Source organism: Pristis pectinata, chromosome 9 (genome assembly GCF_009764475.1).
Source record: "Pristis pectinata isolate sPriPec2 chromosome 9, sPriPec2.1.pri, whole genome shotgun sequence".
Taxonomy (NCBI): domain Eukaryota; kingdom Metazoa; phylum Chordata; class Chondrichthyes; order Rhinopristiformes; family Pristidae; genus Pristis; species Pristis pectinata.
Window position 1 is genome coordinate 88,593,655 of NC_067413.1, and position 26,069 is coordinate 88,619,723.

The 26,069-nt window shown below is 40.5% G+C and overlaps 1 protein-coding gene across 1 annotated transcript; it reads right to left on the minus strand.

Annotated features, from left to right (window-relative positions):
* Positions 1–471: 471 nt before the first annotated feature.
* On the minus strand, positions 472–12,154 carry kcnv1 (potassium voltage-gated channel modifier subfamily V member 1). Its single transcript, XM_052022621.1, has 2 exons — positions 11,209–12,154; positions 472–980 (listed from the first exon to the last, which is right to left on the minus strand). The coding sequence occupies exons 1-2, from the start codon at positions 12,152–12,154 to the stop codon at positions 472–474; spliced, it is 1,455 nt and encodes a 484-aa protein (XP_051878581.1).
* Positions 12,155–26,069: the final 13,915 nt, after the last annotated feature.

Consider the following 26,069-nt stretch of genomic DNA (forward strand, 5'->3'; position numbering starts at 1 on the left):
AGTTAAACCACTCTAACCTTCAAAGCTGAACACTTTTAAAGGTTAAAATATTTATGTTGTAAATTTGAGGGGCACTGCCATTTCCCCGAGTATTCATTAGCAGATACGTTAGCCTGCAAAAACTGATCTTGTGAAGATCAGAAATTATTTCCAAATCTGTCAACAGAATCCAGGATCTTGTGAATGTGAGCAGGCATCGAGCTAGCTGGTTTGCATCAGCGCGATATCATTACACATGCCAGTATTGTGAATTACACCTTCTTGCTGTTTTTTTCTTACTGAACTGAACTGAAATGAGTTCCTGAACTGAAATGAGTAATAAATAAAGATATGTATGTAATGGTTCTTTTTAAGATCAGTGTATTGAGCAACCGCATGCAGTTTTGAGACACTGCAGCTTTTATTAAGTAACTGACTAGCTTTGGAGTTATGCATTAGATTAATTAACACTAGAAAGCACGACCAGGTAGGTCACCATATGTCATCTCCAGCACTGCTTCTGGTGCTAGCTCTTTCTCTGTTCTTGATCCGTAACATTTCCATTATGCTGCGAGCATAAATATCTCGCAAATTAACATTGACAACTGAATCAAATGCTGAATTTTTGGTGAGCTTCTTCAGAGCATCATGGTGTCGAAGGGCTGCATCTTTCATCTTCAGGGTGAAGTAGCAAGTAGAAAACCTATCATTTATAATAGCTATGGGTAGCGACAAGACCAGAATCCCAGTCAAAATACATAAAAAGGCAATTATCTTCCCAATGGTAGTTTCAGGCCGGATATCTCCATAGCCCACAGTGGTCATGGATGTTGTCGCCCACCACCATGCGCAGGGGACACTAGAAAACGTTGTGCCTGGGACAGTGTGCTCCACGGCATACTCCACTGTTGAGAAGATGGAAATGCCCACAGAGAGAAAAAGGAGAAGGAGGCCAACTTCTTCATAACATAGAGCAATGGTCATTCCTAGAGATTTCAGACCTGTAAAATGAACATCAATATCCCAGTGATGATCAAACATTCCAATACATTATGCCAGATAATTCAGTGATTGGACCAGACAATACCTCTGGTCCAATCACTACATGTCCCATTCTGCAGGGCAGTATTAGCTATTCAAAGTTTTATCCTCCGGAATGGTATGTTCGCTGTGAGTTTGATGAATTATGGAAAGCTTCTATCTTGTGCAAATGTGCTAAAGGTTCCTTGTGGATGGGATTAGTTACATTCTGGATTATAAAGATAACTATTGTAATAAAAATTGTAATACTTAAGGTGACAAATAATAAGGCATTTAATCAATTGTTTATATTTACATTCAAACAGTAATACTGAAACAAAATTAAAAGACATTAGAATGTAGCAGCAATATTCCACTTTGTGTCTACAGGCCAGCTTTGGTAGAAATTCCTATAAACGATTGCCTTCTTCTATACCCTTCTTTTTATCTGAATGTGCTGCAATAATACTTCCTCATGCATTTTGATTTTATGCATTGATGTTTTTTTCTGTCAGATTTCCCTTCACACTTCTTGTTATTTTTCTTGCAATTACTCATTTTCACCTACAATTTTGGGACAACACTATCTCCATATGAATAGCAGTTCAATAATCAATGATTTCATCTGTAGAATGGGAAGGCCCCTCCCCTGCCCATTGCCAGTGCAGAGAAAATGGAGAAAATCCAAGTTAAACTCTGGAGTTCTGAAACCCAATAATTTGAGTGCAAAATAATAATTCCTGTGAATGTTTCTTTCTAAAAAGGAAAACTAAATGGAGAAGTATGATATTTATAAAATGGAGCTAAAACAGCAGCTGACAACACTCCATCATTACGATTTATCAGCTGTGCAAATCAAGCACATATTTTTCCCCACAATGAATGGACGTGTTTGTGATCCAACAAATCACCCTTGTACATCTTAAAAGCTTGTCATATCACAGATATTAATTGGATTACCGTTGGACTTGGCTGATGCTTTTAATTATCCTATTAGCTCTGTCTCTTGCCACATACTGCACTCAGTGGAACAAAGGAAGATCATCGCATGATTGCCAGACTGAGCAGTACATTGGCCAATTATGTTGGTGCACAAAACGGAATGTATAGTCTCCTCTGATATCAAAGAGGTAGAAATTTGAATTTGCAAAGTGAACAGCTAAGTATATTTTAATTGTCAATTTGCAGTATGACTATGCTGCATCTGATTTGAAGCTCATTTGATGTGTTATTTTACTCAAGATAATCATGCATATTCTATCTTCAGTGTAATCAGAACTGTTACATTTACACATTTGGTCTCACCCTATCAGGGATACTCCCTTTGTCTACCCAACCCTCCGCTGGCTCCTCTGCTACTGAAAACTTACTTGTTTTCTCCTTCTCATTCTGACAAACAATCTCAAGCCTGAAACATTAACTCCTTCTCTTTCCACGGATACTACCAGACCTGCTGAGAGGTTCTGGCATTGCCTGTTTAGTCAGAACTTGCACGAGGATTTGATTGGGAAACTGCACAATCACTTGTATATCAACGTACTCAGAAAGAAAAATACACTGATAAAAATGGCATCATGTTTGGGCTGAGATTTTATATTAATGTCTATATTTATTCCTATCCTATGGAAACAATTTTGAATTTAGCCTACCTTACAGCTCAATGACGTGCTGTTACTGTAGGAACAGGAATTTAATTGTTTTTGTGAACCTGTCCTGTTTGTATTAGTTTAATTGAAGTATGGCACCTTCAAAGAATTTCTCGTACTTAAGTATGTGATTGTCATATACAAAATGCCCATCATTGTTGTCGACCTGGTTTGCAGACCAAGCAAAGACCAAAAATAATGACCTGTAGGCTTAGGGTCAGCATGAAAATTGATAAAGATTCATATTGTCAGCTCAAGAACAGCTGCAATGCTGTGCTATAGGCAGGCAATCTGAATCTATGTCACGGTCATCAGCATGCATGCTTTACTGCTGCCTCCTGCCTGGTATACTGCACCATTGTCTTCTGGGAAGAACATGCTGTAGCACCAGAAAGGACAACTTCATTCACAGCATCTTCACTAGACACCACCAATGCAAGAAATAGGAGCAGGAAGAGAGTAGTCAGTCTCTCAGCACAGCTCTGCCATTCAATACAATTAACTCCACTTTCTTGCTCCATACCCATATCCATAGTTTCTTTGGTGTACAGAAATCCATCAGTCTCACTCTTGATTATACTCATTGACTGATCTTTCCCCAACCCTCTGAAGCAGGGAGCTCTAATGATTCATAACCCTGTGTGAATGAAGTTTCTTCCCATCAAACTCCAAAACAGCTGATCTCTTATTACAGACCACTGGTTTTAGACAGCCTAGTCAGCAGAAAGAATCACCCAAGATTTATCCTGTCAAGCACTTTAAGATTGCTGTACATTTTAATGAGTTAAGTATCCATAAAGCAAGGTGTTCAGTTGCTGAACCGACCCATCACTTTCCCATGTGCACTAACAGCCTTTGTAAAGGATGAGCATATTGGAACAGTTTATTAAAGGATGAACTATTTTTTCCACAAGCAATTGCATATGCTTTGCCCTAAAGATTTCTCGAACAAAGTTTGATATGGAAGTAGAGCTGATACGAATTAGTCACTTGGGCTAACTCACCACCAAAAAATTCTAGGAGTTTGATCTTGCTTGAAATCAGAGCTTTTAGGCCTGCAGAATGTTCTCCTGTTCATTCATTTCCTCTCTTTCTGTGTGCAGAGTAATTTGTGTTCTCTTAAGGTACCCTTACTCTGGTTTTGCTTCTGTGGAAAAAACTTCCATGCCATTTCCTTTCATTCAGAATGTTATTCACTTTGACCACCTTGAAGGTCTGTTGAAGACTAACTTAGGGGAAAGAGTACGCTTGGAACTCGTTTTCAATTGGCACAGACAGGATGGGCTGAATTTACTGTAATTCTATGAATATTATTGCAGAGAGCTAATATTCAAGTGGATGCATGAAGAATTCCGCCAGAATTTAATTCAGTCAGCAGGAAATGCACAAAAAGCCAGGTTTGACTGCTTTGGAGGTTCGAATGTTTTTAGTTCAAAGAACCACTGACCTCACAACCACTTGCATCCAAGGATGTTAAAAGCAACTTTATTCTGGGTGCTCTTGATTCCCCTCCTTCTCAATTTGATTTTGTTTTTTCTCTGATAGGTAGTTGATTAGTGGTGTGGGATCAGCCAGATTAAGCTTCATTTTTAAAATTCAACACATAAAATAACAAAATTAAAGCCTGTCAAAGCTGTGAGGCAAATCAGAATTGACGTTGACAGCCTCAGCCCATTGCTGATGTCTATAATAAGTCCATCTCTGGGATGGAAGATGGATATGCTGGATCTAGATGAAGATGGCTTTCAGGAATACCAAGTATTTTTTTTATTGTCTTTGTAAAACAGAAAGACTTCCACAGGTTACAGCAGGGTTCCATTCTGAAGAACTGTTCGTAACCCAAACAGTTACAAGTCAGAAATGCAGCCTTGAACTAAGTTCCCACACGGCAGGAGATGCCTGCAGAGATGGGTTGTCCCATAGGAATAGATAGTCTGGAGCACATTTTAAATCTCATTTTGCCATTCTTCATAATAAAGCTGATATTAACAAATTTAGTCCCAGCCTATCTTGGGCTGATAACGATACTCTAAATGATATTAAAATCTTTTAATTTCACTATAGACAAGGTTTTAAATGCTATTGATTGTTTTAAAAATGACACTACTGCTGGTGTGCCTCTATCTAGGATTCACAATATAGAATTGGAATTGGTTTATTATTGTCACATGCACTGAAGTACGGTGAAGAACTTGTCTTGCACACCATTCATACAGATCAATTCATCACACAGTACATTGAGGTAGTAGAAGGTAAAACAATAACAGAGTACAGAATAAAGTGTAACAGCTACAGAGAAAGTGCAGTGCAGGTAGACAATAAGGTGCAAGGTCATAACGAGGTAGATTGTAAAATCAAGAGTCTCTTTTATCGCATTAGGGAACCATTCAATAGTCTTATAACAGTGGGATAGAAGCTGTCCTTGAGCCTGGCGATAGGTACTTTCAGGCTTTTGTACCTTCTGCCTGATGGGAGAGGGAAGAAGAGAGAATGTGCGGGGTGGGTGGGGGCTTTGATTATGCTGGCTGCTTTACCGAGGCAGCGAGAGGTATAGACATGGAGTTGAGGCTGGACATCAACATGTTAACTGGAATGTGTTTTTCTTGGGTTCGATGTGGCAAAATTCCAACTCGTGCCAATAAGTTGCCTGCAGCCCCACAGCAGCCGGTAAATCCATCCCACTGGAGTCCTAAACACTCTTTTGTATGTATGGGCTGTACAAAAGTCAGGTGTTCGTAAGCCTGGGAGGACCTGTATCAGTCATACTGTGGCAGCTAGTGAGAATTACAATCACCAGGAATTATATCAGAAGACAAACCTTATGTCAAGCACTTTGACAACTCCCCTCACCATTAAATCAAAAGATCAAAGAGCAGTGTGGCTAAACTCCAGACTGCTATTTGAGAGATAAAATGCTTCAAGAGTACTCTATTTCAACCTTCTTGATACTAAGGATTTAAAACATGATAAAAATTAAATAAAAATGATCAGCACATTAAACTAATATGCTTGGCTGCTATTGTAAAGTTTTCATGAAAAGAATTTGATGATTTTATATTGAAAATAAAAACAAAGATCTTATCAAATTGTCCCAGAAAGCCCTGGCTGTGTGGATTGTAATGAAGACTACACACAGAAACTACATACAGCTTGCTTATTTCAACGTTGCTCATTGCTAACTGTGCTTTTGTTTGGGAGCACAAAGTTAGCAATGGTCTAATACTGCAAGAAGTTAGCTCAAGTTAAAACAAGCCTGCATTATTTCAAGGGTATTGGTATTGTAACTGAAGTAGAATTTGGCCATGGAGTATGATATGAATTTGACCCAGAAATCAAGAGGAATTATAAAACACAGAAAGCTGTCCTTCGATTACTGTGGTTGTAAGATTTCAGAATGCCTCTATTTGACAAGGATTTTTAAGTGTTTCCAGAAGTTTAAACTAGCCAGCAATTGAGAAATTCTGGAGAAAATCAAATGAGAAAATTTCACATAAGTATCTGACAGCTTTAATGGAATGCTGAGATCCCAGATGAAGCTGTAAATGTGCATCTATTGGAAGCTAGTTTGCAAACAACCATTTGGATTCTGCATTGTGAAGGCTTCAGAGAAGAACAGGACAACAGTTGAGAAAGATGGTTAAACCACTTGTAAGAAATGGATAAGATTGTTGCCTGGAAATCAGATTTCACCCTTTCACTGTGCTCTAAAAATGTTGCATATATTACTAACTCCCAATTGAAACTCTGAAAGAATTCATTGGGCTGGCCAAAAATACATGAGAAACAGCACTGAGGTAGTTTACACTCAGACTCAGGGGCTAAAGAGAGACCTGCACAGTTTTCGGTGGGACCTCAGCCAAGGTAGTGTAGCCAGAAAAACTATGGCTAGTAGGCAAAAAAAAAGGGTGTCAGCCTTAAAGGCATCATCCCCATGAAAACTGGACAACAGCACACAATGGGCACCACTGAGGAGAGAGGTTGCAGAGGGAGAGTAAACCAAGCTAAACTCAAAACATCCATCAAAAACCTGGTGAACGAGGCTTAGAGGGATGTTCCGTGTGCTAGGAGAACCATTGGGGCCTCCATTCAAACACACATCTTCACCCCACCAGCACCATTCCATCCACTTTGAACCACCCTCACGGAGGTCAGGCCTTGTAAGGAACAATAATGAAGAGGTTCTTCAATGATCTCCTCCATTTAAGCAAACAGAGTGATATAAAGAAGGCCAGCAACATAGAAGGGGGGCCCTCAAATGTACAGACCCTGACGCACATGGAGCAGGCCAACTTGCACTTTGTGGACAAGGCTGTCACTGTGCCCCAAGAACCACCTCCATGGGCAATGCAATCTGACAGGTATGCTCACCTATCATATCTTATTGCAATTATTCCATCCCCTTGGATTTGCTTGGCCATAAACAAACCCTTGTTACCACTGGCTTTGCTGCACCACCACCGTAGTGTAGCGGTTAGCGTAACGCTTTTACAGTGCTAGCGACCCGGGTTCAATTCCCGCCGCTGTCTGTAAGGAATTTGTACGTTCTCCCTGTGACTGCATGGGTTTCCTTCGGGTGCTCCGGTTTCCTCCCACATTCCAAAGATGTACGGGTTAGGAAGTTGTGGACATGCTATGTTGGCGCTGGAAGCGTGGCGACACTTGCGGGCTGCTCCCAGAACACTCTACGCAAAAGATGCATTTCACTGTGTGTTTCGATGTACATGTGACTAATAAAGAAATCTTATCTTAAAGATGCTTTGGTTGCAGTTTACTGTGGAAATTGACCTTCTTCATCCACCAATCATTAAATGAGTATTTTGAAAGTAAATGCTCCAACATTACAACTGCAACTATCTTCTGCTTTGTCTCAGCGAGGTAGCAGATTAGCCATGTTTTCTCCTCCCCAGAGGGAAGGGAAACAGAGCAGGAAGGGAGAACAGAGAGAGTAGGAGGCAGAGGACGATGATAATTATTAAGATGCCAGCCTGACACCACACTACCTCGGAGAGGGACAACTGTGAGGAATATGGAGATTGGGATAGAGGTGTTTGTGTCACAAGGAAGTGCTCGAGGCAGAAGCATGCAGCAGTCCTGGCATCAATCAGAGGGAATCTCATGCCAAGGCTTGCTGGAGGGGGAGTCCGTTCACGCACGTTGGATCTTATGACTTAAATGCAGATCATTATTGGGATGCTTTGATGATGAAGGAGCACAGCAAGCTGGTTAGCAAGCTGTCAGGCTGCCTGGCTGAATGCAGGAGGTGACACGGGAGATCAGGAGGTCTACTTGCATGTTCCCACAGGAACCAAGAGACTCTGACCACCACTCTGGAGACCATATGTACTTCCTTGCTGGATTGGTGGAAATCATATTGCAAGATGCTGAGTGATATCTACAGTGGAGGCACTGCTGACAGCCAAATAACGTCTTGCTGATTCTAGAGCAACACACAAACTCAGCGGGTCAGGCAGCATCTATGGAGGGAAATGGTTGACGTTTTGGGTCCAGACCCTGCTTCTATGCCACCTCACTCCCATCCAGTGTTGATGGTGAAAGGTTCTGTCTGAAACACTGCTTGGGACCATGCTGGTCATATTATTATGCCAGAAGCTCACAGTGATGACAAACTTCAGTGGGTAGCTAAACTTAAGCAGCAGTTGCTACAAGGTTTCCACCAGAGGAATGAAAATGCTATCAATCAAAGGCACAGATGTTTCCTGGTGATGCTCTAACAATGCTTCATGGATTGGCCTGACCATAAACATAATGCTAGTAATTCCTCCTGCTGGTTGCTATGAATCCTGCAGGATTCTTTCAAGAAGAGGCCTCTCTATGAGAATTCAGTTGAGGTGATTCTCTGGGTAGAGGGGAGAGAAGTGAGATGATAGGTCCAACAGTCAGACCTTGAAGATGTTGACATTTTTGCATTCCTGAGCTAAACAGGAATATCTTCACAATTCCAGATCACATCAATGAGGCAATGGAATCTGTTACTCAAGGCCTCTCCTCCAGTTTTGAAGATGTCTGCTGGAATATCATCTAGACCAGGGATCTGATGCCACTTAAAAAAAACTGAACCTGAAACGTTGAATGTTTCTCTTTCCACAAATGCTGCCTGACCTGATGAGTGCTTCCAGCATTTTCTGTTTATATGCCTGGTGCAACTTGATGGCAAGACAAAGCTGAACAAGAGATGGAAAGTTGGGTAAATGATATTTTATCAGGTGTTGTGGGATGGATTTAATAGTATTAGATATTACCAAGATGGAGAGTTCAAGAATTCACTGCAGAAGACATTTGATATGTTTCAAATCAAGTCCCCTCTAACTCTTCTAATCTCTAGTTGATACAAGTCTAGCCTGTTCAATCTTTCCTTACAAGACAACCCATCCATTCCAGTTATTAGTTTAGTAAACCTCTGAACTGCTTCCTGCACATTAACAGCCTTACTTAAATAGGAGTCCAATACTGTACACAGTACTCCAGATATGGTGCCACCAGTGTCCTATTTAACTGAAGCACAAGCTCTCTAGGTTGGTATTTAATTCCCCTAATAATAAACAATAATTTACTCACTGTAACTGCACCTTTTGTAAATCATGAGCCCTCTGCATTCCAGAGTTCTGCAACCTCTCACAACTTAAATCACATGCTTCTTTATTATTTTTCCTGTCAATATTGATAACTTCACACTTTCCCCTCATCGTATTCCATTTGCCACTCACTTATCCATCTACATCCCTTTGTGGCCTCCTTATATCTCCTTCACAACCGACTTCCCTACCTATGAGGCATGATAATCAAATGGATTAAAGATACCATTGATGCCTTCATTCAAGGAAAATAAGTAAAACTGTAAAACGTTGAGGTCCTTGCACTAATCCACGTGGCACACCACTTACTACATCTAACTAACTAGAAGAAGACCTATCTCTTTCTCTTTCCTGTTTGTTAGCCAGTCTTCTATCCATACCAATACCCTACTTCCAACACCACTGTAATCAGAATCAGGTTTATCATCACTCATGAAATTTCTTGTTTTGCGGCAGCAGTACAGTGCAAGACATAAAAATAACTGTAAGTTAAAAGATAAACAAATAATGCAAAAGAGGAATAACAAGGCAGTGTTCATGGACCATTCATAAATCTGATGGCAGAGGGGAAGAAGCTGTTCCTAAAACTTTGAGTGTGGGTCTTCATGCTCCTGTACCTCCTCCCCAGTAGTAATAACATGGAGAGGGCATGTCCCAGATGGTGAGGGTACTTAATGATGTTTGATGCAGCATTTTTATATGTATATGCAAACACCCCACGCTATTTTACATGACGTAATCCAACAATCAATGACACTGATCCACAGAAAATGACCAAAGGCATCATAAAAGAGGCACAACGTTGAAGGCAAACCAAATTATAGAGATGCAGCAATGTGCAAAGTGGGGGTAGTAGGTAGGAGCACAGAAAACTGAATAAATCAGATCATCCATCACATCAACACATCTCCAAAGTGACCAGATTTAAATTCCTGTGCATACAGGACCCTGGTCAGACCCTACTTGGAGTACTGTGCTCAGATCTGGTCACCTCACTACAGGAAGGATGTGGAAGCCATAGAAAGGGTGCAGAGGAGATTTACAAGGATGCTACCTGGAATGCGGAGCATGCCTTATGAAAGCAGGTTAAGGGAACTCGGCCTTTTCTCCTTGGAGCGACGGAGGATGAGGGCGGACCTGATAGGGGTATATAAGATGATGAGAGGCATTGATCAGGTAGATAATCAGAGGCTTTTCCCCAGGGCTGAAATGGTGGCCACAAGAGGACATAGGTTTAAGGTGCTGGGGAGTAAGTATAGAGGAGATGTCAGGGGTAAGTTTTTTACTCAGAGAGTGGTGAGTGTGTGGAATGGGCTGCCGGCAATGATGGTGGAGGAGGATACAGTAGGGTCTTTTAGGAGACTTTTGGATAGGTACATGGAGCTGAGAAAAATAGAGGGCTATGGGTAAGCCTAGTAATTTCTAAGGTAGGGACATGTTCGGCACAGCTTTGTGGGCCGAAGGGCCTGAATTGTGCTGTAGGTCTTCTATGTTTCTATCTCAAAAGATGCAGAGGCTTTAAGTAAGACCAGAACTTGGGGCCCAGTAAACTGATCAGCCACTTATCAAAGATGCACCAAGTGTGTGGAGATGCAGAGTAGGCCACTGCTGGAGAAATGCAGCATTAAGAAGGGTGGTGAGAGACTGGGAGGGGTAAAGCTGAATAGAAGTTTGAACCTAAAGATGAAAATTTTAAATCTGAGGCACTTGTGACCAGGAACCAATGATGGTGAGTGAGTAAAGATGATAGGAGAGTGAGAGGGGAGAACGGGCTGTAGAGTTTCATATGAACCCAACTTGTGGAAGATGGAAAATGGAAGCTAGCTGGCAGAGCTTTGGATGGTATGATAATGAGATTAATGGCTATAAATTATTACATGAAGCAACTGCATTAATTAAAAAAAAAATAAACTCGTACTTATTTGAATTAGCCTTGCACAAAATGCCAATATATGAAATGTGGAACTTACCTGTTGAGTGTCTTCCAAGTTTCAACATGCGTAATGATCTCATTAATCTCAGGATCTGGACAACTTTCCCAACATTTTCCAGTTCTGTTGAACCTCCGTAAAGTTGCTCCACCAGCATTGTGATGTAAAACGGGACCACAGCAATGAGGTCAATGATATTCACCAAACTCTTAACAAATTTGCACTTATTTTTTACACATAAAAATCTTAGCAGGTACTCTGCAGTGAACCAGGTTATGCAAATATACTCAACTGCATTCAACAAAGGGGGATCCAGTACAGTATATTCAAGAGAAAAGATAGCCATGTTTGCAATGGAAATTAAGACAAAGGCTACAGAGAGGATTCCAAATGTCTTAGCTAGCTTGGAAGAATCAGGTTTTTCCATTATGACCCATAGCTTTTGCCTTAGTTTTTCACAAATCACTCCAGAGAAATCTTCCTCTTCATTCTGAATCAGTTCTGTATCGCGCTTTATATCTAAGGATTCATTAATTTCTTTCCGTCTGTAATATCTTTCTCGGCAGCAAATGTCAATGTTAAGTTCATCTATTCCCCAGTATTCAATTTCTTGCAAAAATGACATTGCACAAAGTTCTTCATTTACATGCAGCTTTCCAGTTTTATAATAATGTATAATGTACTTGAATGTCTGAGAACTCCGATCAAAGAAATATTCATTGTCTACAAAGTTGGCATCGTCGCATAGATCCAGCACAGAATCCTGTTCAGATGTAGCCAGTTTCCCCAGGCGTGTTTCAGGATAGGACAACAGAGTTTCATGCGACAGAGTGAATCTGCTGCCACCAACGTTTATTATAAAGGTGTTCAAAGGATTTTTATTCAAATGCTCTTCACTGCAAAAGACACTGGATTCCAGAGAGAAGACAGAAACATGATCTTCATTCTGCTCAATGAACCAAGGAGAACAATTGGGAGACTTCATGGTACATGTTCATAGATGATGACCTGAAAATTAAAGTTAATTATCTTCATTAGATTATACAAGATAATGAATGTTTGTAACATTTGAAGGCAGTCACTCAAATTTGCCTTTCCAAATTTTTATTGGAAGAGGTTAATGAAGTTGCAATATTTAATATTAGTCACGTCATGTGATATTTCATATCTTCTCACAACACAGGAGGTGTTTTGAGCTATCAGGTCCAGGCCCGCTCTCAGAGCAATACCATTTCCCAATTATCTCCCTTAACCTATCCTTTCTTACGTGCCCAGCAACTCTCCCATCCCTATGCTTGGGATAATTTAAATTAGCCAATTAACCTACCAGTGCGTCTTTAGAATATGGGAGGAATCTGAAGCACCTGGAGGAAGCCCACATGGTCACAGGCAGAATGTGTGAACACCACACAGACAGGAGCAGAGGCCAACATTGCACCCAGGTCTCTGGATCAGAGCTAACCTTAGTGCCTCTCAATAAAATCCAAAAATGGATTCTATGAAACACTTAATGAAAATTCCCACTAGCAATGTTCAAACTAATTATGTTTAAGGCTTTAAAATCTTAACAAAATTGTGAAGGTCTTCAGTGTTTCTGCCAGCTACCATGAAATAAGATTTTGAATGAAGGCGGTGGAGTTCTTTCCCCACAGAAGCACAAGACGTTTTATAGTATGGCTTTAACACAACGCTGCAAAAACATCTCAAAGAAATGCAGGAAGAAGAAAAGTGATATAGTGGATTGTTTCAGAGTTGAATTAAACTGGAACTGTACTTTTCACTAGAACACACAGAATTAATGTGTGGGCAGGATTGTGGAAAAATCTCCAACATGCTCACTCACGAAGATGTGTTTAGACTTTTATTGACCTCTCTGTGTTTCTCTGCAAAAGATACTGTATCAACTGACATGGCTGTCGTTGTACTTCTAAACTGCTCAGCTTCCAATGATATGTTACATATTACTTGAACTTTTAAATAATTGAATATTTTCAGGATGTGCTACTTTCCAAATGCCAATGATTCACCATCAACACCAAATACTTCCAATTATATTGATACATTTTCGGACCAAATGTGCAGTGCTACTAATGTCAATCTACCCTTTTCCATAAGGTGTTTAAAGCATTTGACATTGTGGACTGAAGAGGCATTTTAGAAATTGTTAAGAATCCAAGAGTATAATTAATACTTAAAAGATAGAAGTGCTGGGCAACTGAATGAAAAGAGGAAATACAGAGCAGATTCTTGATCATTGATGGACTAAAGCTTCAGCTGTGACCCTCTATCCTGAATAAGAGGAAGAAAAGAAGAGAGGTAAGTGATAAATTTGATACAAGTTGAAAACTAGTTAAGATCATCTCAATAAGTTATGAAAAGAATAAAAGGCTGTGAAAATAGTTAAGTAGGGCAGTGAAACTAAAGCCTCAAAGCTAAAAGGAAGGAAAAAGCTAATTGCATTTGGTGCAGAGCATGACAATGTTTCTATCTTCTAGGTAGGTCAGGTAAATCATTTGCATAATGTTACATTTTCTTTTAGAGATGCAATATGGCAAATTCTCAAAAGTTGTTAGGAGTTTTAATAATATCACTGAGTTTTTCAGTGCTGCATGTCTAATCAATTTAGGAAGCTGTCATTACACAGGCCATAATTTCCCAAGAGCTACTCTCAAGTGCCATTCCTTCCTGGAAACACACAATGACAAAGTCAGCTAATACATGACCAGGGGTTTTGCCACAAATTGCAATATTTAACTTTTAAGAGTGAATGGATGTTGTAGGTACTTTCACACTTTGGGTTTATCCAATGGTAACAAGTTGCATTTTAATATTTGTATCATCCAGTCTTGTCACTTTCCAAAACTCCACGATCTTCTGCTTGAAAATAATTTGTGTTTCACGGGTTCACCTGTGTAGATAGAAGTAAACATATTAGATCCAAACTGTAGATACGTTTTTAATTTAAAGGCAAAATAACTTCTGCAATTGCAAAAGAAAAATATGTTAACTTACAGCAAGCAGAGCAACAAAAAAAGGATGAAAAACATTACTGAGTTCTTTGCAGGATGTAACTTAGCTGAAGAACAGTGGAACACTGAACAAACTGTAAATAGCATATTTCTCAACACATTATTCCTGGCAAGTTGAAGGATTGTAGCAGAAATTTTAGAAAGATGTGGTAACATACAAGTTAAAGTGGATAATGATAACATATTCCTTGATTGGTTGCTGGGAAATTCAAGCCAGTCTCGTTAAGAGCATAGTTAAGAGTTCTTTGGTTGACTTGGGCTGCCCAGAAACTAATCAGAAAAGCCTCAAAGATGTGTGTTTTTAGTCTATGTTAACATTTAAGCCATAATACCCACTAATCACAAACCCTGTATTGTAAAATAATTTCAAAGGACAAGTCAATTTAAATCTGACTTACCAGATGGCTCAGCTGCTTCAGACATGGAGGTGATGTTGATGCCATAAAGCTGTGGAGATGAGTTATGATACCTTCCTACTGTGACAAAAGCATACTAAGGAACACTAAGTTTTAACTGTTAATTGCATTCAATTTTCTTTTGTATATTCCATCCTGCAGACCTTTTGATCTTCTATGTTCAATTTTGACAACCCATTAGCATGCTGTACACCTTTCATTGACAGCTTTTATCCAACAATAATATTGGGTGAACATTTAGCTAATTCCTTTGAGCTGAAGAAGTTTGCTTGCATTCCACTTTCTCAATTCCATTACTGTTTGAAGGATAGGTGAAATGCGATTTAGTAATCTGTTTCAAAGGGGAAAAGGAAAAGTATTTGAAGGAGAAAACAGTAAATGGCAATGGCAAAATAACGTTGGGAATAAAGGATTGGTGGGAATAATTGGTTGGGCTTTTCAAAGAGCTGGCACAAGTATGACAGATCGAATCCACATTAAGTAATTCTGTGATTCTATAATTGTATTCTGAAGTTCATTCTTCTCTCTTGGAATTAGAAACACTTTTCTGTTAGATAGATCTTTTCAGATTTCAAATACGTAGCTGTAGAGATGACACAGAAGCTTAGAAATTCTCTCTTATAACTCTGAAGGGAACATTGCAGTTGAAATTTGGTTCAGTCTGGAGTACAGTAACATTTCTGGGCCTCTTAGTGTCTGGTGGGAAATTGAATTCCTGACCTTTGGATAGGATTTAGTTAGAACAAGAGATTGTTTATTCTGGCATAAAGCTTTCCTGGCTGACATCAACAACAATGCAACACCTAACATTTATAGTCAGCAAGATTTGCAACCCCACAGGTGTGAGAAATGGCAATTTGTATTTACTCACGGAATAACCATCTTTTACAAACTTCATTTCCCCAAAACCATGCTATTTAGAGGGCTACACTCAAGGTACCTTCTTCGAACCCAGTGAGATCTGTGATCTCTTGTGATCCCGTGTTCCTCAACAGTTTTCTCAGTGGTGGTCAGGGTTATGTCATTCTCAGCTTCCCGGCCTCAGAATCATTCCAGGCTGTTGCCCCTACTCCCTGCCACAGTTTGCTGCTTACTGCTGCATGCACAGTTAGGAAGTTCATTCAAGCTCCATACTCAAGGAGAAAGGATTTCATTTAATTTTCTTTTAGCCCTTTAGAAGAGGCAGAGTAGACCACTATTGCAGGCTTCTTCAAAGTGCAAGTTTTCATAGACTACACCCATGTGTCACTACTCCTTATGGAGACCTCCCTGCCACTGTCAAGCATTTAGCACCTTCTTATAGACCAAGATGGTTTCTATGGCCTTTATGCACAAATGCTCAGTGCCCTATGCCTATGCTCAGGCACGGTAGTGTAGCAGTTAGCGTAACGCTTTACAGCACCATCGACCCAGCTTCAATTCCGGCCACTGTCTGTAAGGAGTTTATACGTTCTCCCCGTGTCTGTGTGGGTTTCCTCCGGGTGCTCCGGTTTCCTCCCACATTCCAAAGACGTACAGGTTAGGAAGTTGTGGCTATGCTATGCTGGCGCAGGAAGTGTGGTGACACTTATGGGCTGCCCCTAGAACACTATGCAAAAGATGTATTTCACTGTGTATTTTGATATACATATGACTAATAAAGATATCTTATCTTATATTTTCATACCTCCTGTCAGTATCTTTCTTCATTACCCTGGCTAGGTTTCTCTGACCCCTGGAATCATCTTCTCTTCCTTTTCCCATCTTTTCATCATCCATTCTTGAAGCAGCAGCACTTCTCAGAAGCTAAAAGTGTACTGCTCATATTGCACACACATTCCTTTAAGGGCAGGCTGCCAAGATCATAGCTGTAAGACTGAGTGCCAGCAGCTGTGAGAATTTTCAATTGAAGAGTACAAAAAATTATCACTACACAGGGAATCACAATACTGTTCTAGGGATCTCATAATTGTAGATTGTGATCCTTATGGGACTTCTAAGAAAGTGTTAGTGTGATACACAAAACAGTCAGCATTAAAAAGTAATTTCTGGGCCAAAATCCCCAACAATATTCCTCTTTTTTATGTTAATTAGTGAAAGCACATAATAGAGGTAAGTGATGAAACAAATGGTTATTTTCATTGGAAACCTATTTATTTCCAACATTGTATGCAAGGCCGCAGCTGGGAGAATAGAGTGTTCTTGGAAGACTGTAGGGCAAGAGGACATTACGGACACAGGGATGGACATAGCATTTAAGATTTTAAACTTGAGAGTGAGAATTTAAATTCTGAGACATGTGAACCAGGAGGTGAAGTAGTGTAATGGGCACTGATACAATGATCTGTTCAGTGGTTCCACCAAAAACTCTCTAAATATGGCACAATATCTCAGCATAACCAAGTTTCACATAATCACAATATTGTGTGGTTTGTGTCAAACTTGTGATTACAGTAGGACTTGGCAAAGTATTCAAAGTTTTATCGAAAAAATTTCTAGCCTTTGTAATCTGGTTATCAAAAATTCAGCCACTTCTTTTCAGGACACTGACTACTGTAGTAATGGGCAATTCTCACTTCTTGTGGTATGCATTGTATCTTCATAGGGTTGCCTGTGACAAGTTGCCATCCACAGGGCTGGCTTTTATTCTATAGTTGTCTTTTACTCATTCTGGTTTAATTCACCATATGAATTATCCCTCTGGATTACAATGCTATTACTTTATGCAAGTAGTTAAAATTAGCAAGGTACTTCTGATCATTAAACTTATCCCAATTTTGTAACTTTTATTCTTTCAGCAAAATTTACAACACATTATTCAGCCTTAAGTCAATAAGTGGTTAGTGTAATGCTTTACAGTGCCAGCTACTACAGTGTAACGCTTTACAGCGCCAGGTTCAATTCCGGCCGCTGTCTGTAAGGAGTTTGTATGTTCTCCCTGTGTCTGTGTGGGTTTCCTCCCACATTCCAAAGACGTACGGGTTAGGAAGTTGTGGGCGTGCTATGTTGGCACCAGAAGCGTGGCGACACTTGCGGGCTGCCGCCAGAATACTACGCAAAAGATGCATTTCACTGTGTGGTTCAATGTACATGTGACTAATAAAGATACCTTATCTTATATAGACAAGTCTCATTTAAATCCCAGCTAAGTAGGTACTAGTTTCAAATAAGACTTGGATAAACAAGGGAATTTAAATCTTCCTGTGTCTATGTCTGGAATGTGGCTGATGGCAGTTACTTTTCAAATAGGCATTAAACCAGAACAACTGATGCAAAATATAAACAGCATGGAGAGTTTATAACTGTAAGGGAAGGCTGAATGGGGAAGTTGGGGAGGGAGTGGGGACTGGGGGATGCTGTAGGTGACTGAAGAGGTATGACAGAATGAAAGAGAAGATATTCTGCTTGTGGAGGAAGTCTTAAATATGATTCGTAAAACAGCCACTGATATTGACAGCAAATGTTGGCGAATCTTCATTATCCGAAGAATGACTAAGTTGTGGAACAATTTGGAATAGTTGTGACAAATAGCATGAATGCATTCAATGTGAAAATAATTTGATGTATTCCACAGGAGTAGGGAAGGAACAGGCAGTGCTGATGGGGTTAGAAGTTCAAATGCACTTCCAACCAATTCAGCTCAATAATTCATATTGGCACTGTAAATTCAATGCAAATTTTTTTTAAAATTATGCTATTCAGCCAGCTTCAATTATTAGCTGGCAAACAATACACCATTTACCGAGTGATCTCTCTCTCAGCATCTCACTGAAACTGTCACCTGTGTTCCTACCAGCCTGAAGTTACAGGAATCAGTGCTGTGTTATTTTTATACAAGATAGTGCAAGGGTTTTTAAGATGGTGGGAATCATGATAAAACAAACAGTTGCAACACACTCTAACAACTCTCAGTGAAATACTCAAAGAGTGTTCTTTATTTCTAAGACACCAGTGTAAGAAAAAGCTGAAACAGTCTTCACGCCTCTTTTTTTACTTTATCTTGAGCTGCACTGAAAATGACTTGAAGGAGGCAATCTGCCCCATTGGGTCCATGTCAGCTCCCAACAGAAGAATCTCATCAATGCCTTTGCCCCTCTCTACTTTGTACCCCTGTCAACTTATTCTCCCACGTGCCCACCAACTCCCCTTTGATCCTTTTTGTCATCAACCTACAATAAAGGGTAATCTACAGTAGCCAATTAACCTACCAAACATGTCTTTGGGATGTAGGGGGACAATGGAGCACCTGGAGGAAACCCACACAGCTATGGGAGAATATACAAACTGTACACAGATAGCACATGAGGTCAGGATTGAACCTGAAGACCCTGGAGCTGTGAGGCAGAGTTTCCAGAGTTTGCCTGTTAAGGAAGTGTAATAGAACATAGAACATTACGGCACAGTACAGGCCCTTTGGCCCACGATGTTGTGTCAACATTTTACCCTGCTCTAGGATCTATCTAACCCTTCCCTCCCACATAGCCCTCCATTTTTCTATCATTCATGTGCCTATCTAAGAGTCTCTTAAATGTCCCTAATGTATCTGCCCCACAACCTCTGCCAGCAGTGCGTTCCACGCACCCACCACTCTCTGTGTAAAAAACTTACCCCTGACATCCCCCCTATACCTTCCTCCAATCACGTTAAAATTATGTCCCCTCGCGTTAGCCATTGTTGCCCTGGGGAAAAAATCTCTGATTGTCCACTCGATCTATGCCTCATTATCTTGTACACCTCTATCAAGTCACCTCTCATTCTCCTTCCCTCCAAAGAGAAAAGCCCTAGCTCACTCAACCTATCCTCTCCAATCCAGGCAACATCCTGGTAAACATAGAACACTACAGCACAGTACAGGCCCTTCAGCCCACAATGTTGTGCTGACATTTTATCCTGCTCTAAGATCTATCTAACCCTTCCCTCCCACATAGCCCCCCATTTCTCTATCATTCATATGTCTATCTAATAGTCTTTTAAAAGTCCCTAATGTGTCTGCCCCCACAACCTCTGCTGGCAGTGTGTTCCACACACCTACCACCCTCTGTGTAAGAAACTTACCTTTGACATCCCCCTATACCTTCCTCCAATCACCTTAAAATTATGCCCCCTTGTGTGAGCCATTTTCACCCTGGGTAAAAGTCTCTAACTATCCACTCGATCTATGCCTCTTATCATCTTGTACACTGGACAGGATTGCTTAATTTTCAATTCAATAGCAAGACCTAATTAAAAGCAGACAGCTGGATTACCTGAGTTGATGACATGATCTGAAAGAAGACACATCTGCAAAAATATCACCCAGATGGGAAAAGAACTTATTAAAACTAAAGTTAATGCACAGACAGAACAAGCAGAAAGAATTCTCAATTAACTTGAGCCTTGAAATAAACACCTGCCACAAAAAGATTAGAGAGCAGGAAATATAATGTGTGTGAGGTACAGGACAGGAAAATCATTTGTTAAATATTAACTGTGAATAACGTAGAGGCATGAAACATTTGCATTAAAATATAGCAAAGAGGAAAAAATGTTTCATAATATGTATTACAATAAGAACAGATACTTTGGAACTCATTAAGGTCTTCCCAAACAAACACTGAACTCAATTCTCTAATGCATTTTGATTTTCACATGACACTAAAAATAAAACTGGGGAGTTCACTATCACCATTAAAAATAATTGTTTTGAACTGTAATCATGAAAAGTAATATATTGTTATATAAATTTGTCATCGTCACACCCTACTTCCCTTTCTTTTCCAGAGCCTATGAATGCATTGCTACCTTGCAAATCCACACCTTTCCGTAGTTGAACTGCTTAATCTGTTTTCTGTCAACCTCAACCGCAACCCCCCCCCCCCCCCCCAGACTAAGATGGTACATATCAAAGTCACAGGGGATATACTTAGTGATGATGACCATAAAAAAATGTCCCTCTTTACCTTTCATAAATTCTTTGCAGCCTTTAGCATGATTGAAACTTAGTGATAACCAAATGGGAAATTTTTAACCATATCAGGTATGAAGTAAATGGGCCAATTATTGATCTGTCGAGAAGCATGAGCTGTTAGCATTACAGATGGTCAGTATGGACTTGCTTGGCTGTAGGGCCCATTTCCATTGTGTATGATTCTACTGGTGCTGCTCAATAGTAACTTGCCCATTCAACAGCAGATCATTTGAAGATAAGGTACACCTCTCAAAAGGGAGATGCCCTTCCCCTGTGCAGTAAACTTCAGACTTAAAACAGACTACTTCAGTTCTGCAACAATGGAACGGTCTTCAACCTGAAACATGAACTTTGTTTCTCTTCCCACAGATGCTGAGCATTTCCAACATTTTTTGGTCTTGTTTCAGTTCAGCAAGGGTTCCTCAGTTTTTCAAAAATACAAGACAAATCCACTTCAGGAGGAGGAAAGGTATAGGATCAGCACATGGAAAGAGCATCCTGTTTCCAGTAGCAGAATGCAGTAATCCTAAATGATCACTCTGTGTTGGTATTTACCAAGGAGGAGGACATGGAGAATATTGAGATCAGTGTGGAGCGTACTAATATGCTAGGGCATTTTGAGATAAAGAAAGAGGTAGTGCTGGGTCTCTTGAAAGATATTAAGTTGAATAATTCCCCAGGACCTGATGGAATACACCCCAGGTTATTGAGAGAGGCAAGAGATTAGATTGCTGGAGCCTTGACCAAGATCTTTGTGTCCTCTCTAGCCATAGACAAGATCCTGGGGGACTGGCGAGTAGCTAATGTTGTTCTGTTATTCAAGAAGGGAAATAGGGATAATCCTGGAAACTATAGACAGTGAGTCTCACATCAGTAGTAGGGAAGCTATTGGAGAGCATTCTTCGGGATAGGATGTATGAGCATTTGGAAAACCATAGCCTGCTTAGGGACAGTCAGCAGGGCTTTGTGCAGGGCAAGTCAGGTTTACTGAATTGATTGTTTTTTGAGGAGGTGATAAAGGTGATTGATGAAGGTAGAGCTGTGGAAGTTGTCTACATGGATTTCAGTGAGGTGTTTGACAAGGTTCCTTGTGGTAGGCTCATCCAGAAGATTAATATACATGGGAACCATGGTGACTTTGCTGTTTGGATTCAGAATTGGCTTGCCCAAAGAAGACAGAGAGTAGTGGTCAATGGGACTTATTCTGGCTGGAGGTCCATGACTAGTGGTGTTCTGCAGGGATGTGTACTGGGACTTCTGCTGTTTGTGATATATATATATATATATATATATATATATAGACTTAGATGAAAATGTGGATGGATGGGTTAGTAAGTTAGCAGACAATACAAAGATTGGCAGCACAGTGGATAGTGTAGAAGATTGCCAAAGGATACAGTGAGATATAAATCAGTTGCAGATATGGGTGGAGAAATGGCAGATGGAGTTTAATCTGGCCAATGTGAGGTGTTGCACTTTGGGAGATCAAATGTAAAGGGACAGTACACAGTTATTGGCAGGACCCTCAACAGTGTTGGTGTACAGAGGGGTCTAGGGGTCCAAGTCCATAGCTCCATAAAAGTGGTGCACTGGTTGATAGGGTGGTAAAGGCAGCATATGGCATGCTTACCTTTATTTGTCAGGGCATTGAGTTCAAGAGTCAGGAAGTTATGTTGCAGCTTTATAAAACTCTGTCTAGGCTGCTTCTGGAGTATTGCATTCAGTTCTGGTCACCCCATTACAGGAAGGATGTGGAGGCTTGGGAGATAGTGCAGAAGAGGTTTACCACCACGCTGCCTGGAGTAGAGGGTATGTACTATAAGGAGAGGTTGGACAAACTTGGGTTTTGTTCTCTGGAGCAGCAGAGGCTGAGGGAGACCTAATAGAAGTTTATAAGATAAGAGGCATAGATAGGGTAGACAGCCAGTATCATTTTCCCAGGGTCAAAATGTCTAATACTAGAGGGCATGCATTTAAGGTGAGAGGGGATAAGTTGAGAGGAGATGTATGGGGCAAGTTGTATTACACAGAAAGTGGTGGGTGCCTGGAATGTGTTGCCAGGGGTGGTGGTGGAGGCAGATACGATAGAGGCATTTAAGAAGCTGTTAGATAGGCACATCAGTATGCAGAAAATGGAGGGATATGAATATTGTGTAGCAGGAGGAATTAGTTTAATTAGGCATTTAATTGCTAGTTTAATTATTTTGGCACAACATCTGTTCCTGTGCTGTACTGTTGTATGTAAAAAGGAGCTCTGTTTTGGATAGATGACAAAAGGGATCCAAGGCACTTAAAAGAGCAAGTTCAGAAATGCTGACTCAAATTTCCTTCCACCCTTAGTTCCCGTGGCCCCAGTTTTCACAAACCTAGCACTCTCCATAGCTGAAGGTGTCCCAGGACTATCCTGTAGAATACAGATGGCTGTGCATCACCAATTGTTCAATGGGTTGGCCTGCCTGCCCGCCCAGGATTCTGTACATAATATAAGAGTGTGAAGGGGATCACAATAAATTCATCCATGCCTGAATCATCAAAACAATCTGCATAACTATGGTTAGTTTGAGGCTACAATAATGCCTTCAGTTTAGTGAGATCTTGACTACCCTGGATGGGAGTTCAGACTGCTGTCATGCATGGCTAGATGCTACCTTTCCCTGCCTCAGCTAGAAGGCAACATGGATGAGAGCCACCAAATAGCTTTAATTGTTCCTTCACCTTTAGCAGTGTAATTAGAGCACTGAGGCCCAGCACTGTGTGACAGGCAGTGGCGAGAGGAAATAAGCACATGATCTCTCAGGGTTACTGTCACCTGCTCTCTTTCCACTCCCACATTATGCCTCATTACTGACAAGGAAATATCTGGTAGAGCATCTCTCCAAATTTTTTCTTACCCACTTTCCCATGTACCAGTACTTTATAGGATTGTTTGAAAATGGAAGAGTTTTCCATTCATGAAGCTGAAGTAGCTGAAAAGGGCTCAAATATCTCTCAGATCTCTAGTTTACCTATATTTGTTTGACAGCAGCCACATTAGACCAAATGCCCTGATTGACAAAAATCAATGTTATTGAGTAAACTTTTTGTTGACATCAGGCATCAGAAATCACCATGAAAAATTCAAAGGCCCAGCATTAGGTTTACCAGTGCTAAATGGGTGACAAAAATATTCCTCTCACCTTTAATAACTGAAGCTTGAAATTCATAGAGTTAATGTATTGTGTAGATGTTTGAAACATATCAGACAACACTGCTGCCATATTGCTCCATTCAAAAAGAATGAATAGTTTCTATAGTGAAATATTTGGGTGTTGCTGATCTGATCCATGATGTTCAAGGTTAGATCTGTCACAATGTCAAGCAAAGAGTGAGATCACAGAGAACCCAAATGCAGAACACCAGGACAAGACTGGAGTCAGGATGCTTCCTCAGAACCAAACACAGGTGGCAACCAGGAGGAATCTTGCCTTGAGGTTCTGAAGCAGAGCCCCAACACAGAAACAGGATATCCTAGGGAAAACAGCAAAACAAGGACTGCTCTGGCTCTGGAGTTACCAGCTCTAAGCAGCCAGGAGACAAAGTATACCCAAAGATTGACCAATACTCTGGTAACCAGTGCTAGTGAAACCAGGATTCTTATGCAAGTCTCCTGATGGGGCTCAGGTGTGTGTCGTTATGCGATTAGTAGTTCATGGAATCCATGTGCTGCACAACAAGGCACCATCAATGGAGCCGAATCGAGGGCCAGCACTCGGAACCATGACAAGATCTGCAATCTAGGTATTTATTACTTAATGGAATGAAAATATAAAAGGAAATTGAACACAATAATCATTGCCCTTTCAGTGCAGTGATTAGCCTGAAAGCCAGGTTTAATGATTCGGTGATGGTATTTCTATGCTGCTCCTTTGTTGGTTGTTTCAATCTGTTGAAAATAAGTGGGTTTACTGCTTTGTCAAGATGCACAGGAGAATTACACAAGGGTGTGAATCAAGTTGCTATAGAAATCAGATTGCTACCAGCAGGAAAATTCCTCTGGTATTCATGTTACATTTTTAAAGATATAAAAAGGATTCTTAGAATATATGGGGTGGGGGAGTGATTAAACTACTGAGAGAGACCAACTAATCAAGGGTTAATTATAAGTGTTTCACAGGTTAAAAAAATCATTCTTTAACACACTACTAGACACTACGAATGTGTTTCCTGCTCAGGTACACAGGATCATATTAATTGCAGCAGATGGTGCACCAAATCCTATAAGAACTGGTTATCATTAACCCAGTTTAATGCAGGTGACTTATCAAAGGTAATTTTGGAAGGAATGAAGCTTGGACAAGCCCGAGGTGGCTGTGACATTGGTTTAGGTCTTCATTAGCAGAAGCTCCTAGTGAATGGAAAATGTGTTTCTACTGCCATCACATTCATCCTTCCCCTCATCCCTTTTGACTTACAATGTACTGCTAACTATCCAATGTATTTAGCTCCCCCTGAAAATTAAACTGAGCATGAAACATTGCTTTTACATTTTTATGCACAAAATTATTGATCCAGCTTTATCTGTGCTGGCTTCAAATTAATTGCAGACTTTGCGCAGTTCTGCCAAGATATCGCAGAGTAACAGGAATTAAAAATTCTTCTCCTCCTCCTTGCTTCCAATCCAGTTCTCTGGGTGTTGAGGTGCCCGATGAGGCCACTGTGTGATCTACCCTGGGGGCAGGAGCTGCTTTAAGGGGGTAGGTGAATGGGCAGCTTCGGAGAGGTTATGTGTCTTTCACCTTCTCCTGATAAAGGAATGAGTTTGTCAGTGTTTTTCTGGCTGCTTTTTCATCAATGAGTGGTCCTGGGCAGGGATTCCCACAGGTCAATGAGAAGGTTTCTCTTCCTTCTACTTTCAGCCTTCCAAAGAGACACTTCTTTTTGTGACTTCCTAGATCACTTTTCCATCTCCATCAGCATGTTCTCCCCTTCTGATGACACCTTAACATGCAAACTGCAGGAACTGCAACGCCTCTTCCCTTTACATCCACCAGTGATTGAAACATTCACTTGAAGAGAAGCAGTAGTTCGCTTGTACTTCCAATTTAGTGTACTGCATTTGGTGCTCGTGATGTGGTCTTCTCTACAGTGAGGAAACCAAGCACAGATTGGATGACTGCTTTTCAGAAAAACCTCGGTTTGTTCTACAATGGTGACCCAAGTTTCTAGTTGCCAGTAATTTTAATTCTCCTTCCCACTCCCACTCTTCCTGTGTCTTTTGATTCTTACCCTGTTCTAGTGAAGCTCAATGAACGGCATCTCATCTTCTGACTTGGCAGTCACAGCCCTCTGCACACAACGTTGAATTCAATAATATGACCCGGACCAATTATATCGGTGCTGGGTCCATTGTTGCTTATCATCTATTTTAATGATTTAGATGATAATGTGGTAAACTGGATCAGCAAATTTGCAGATGACACCAAAACTGGGGGTGTATTGGACAGCGAGGAAGGCTACCAAAGCTTGCAGCATGATCTTGACCAGCTAGCA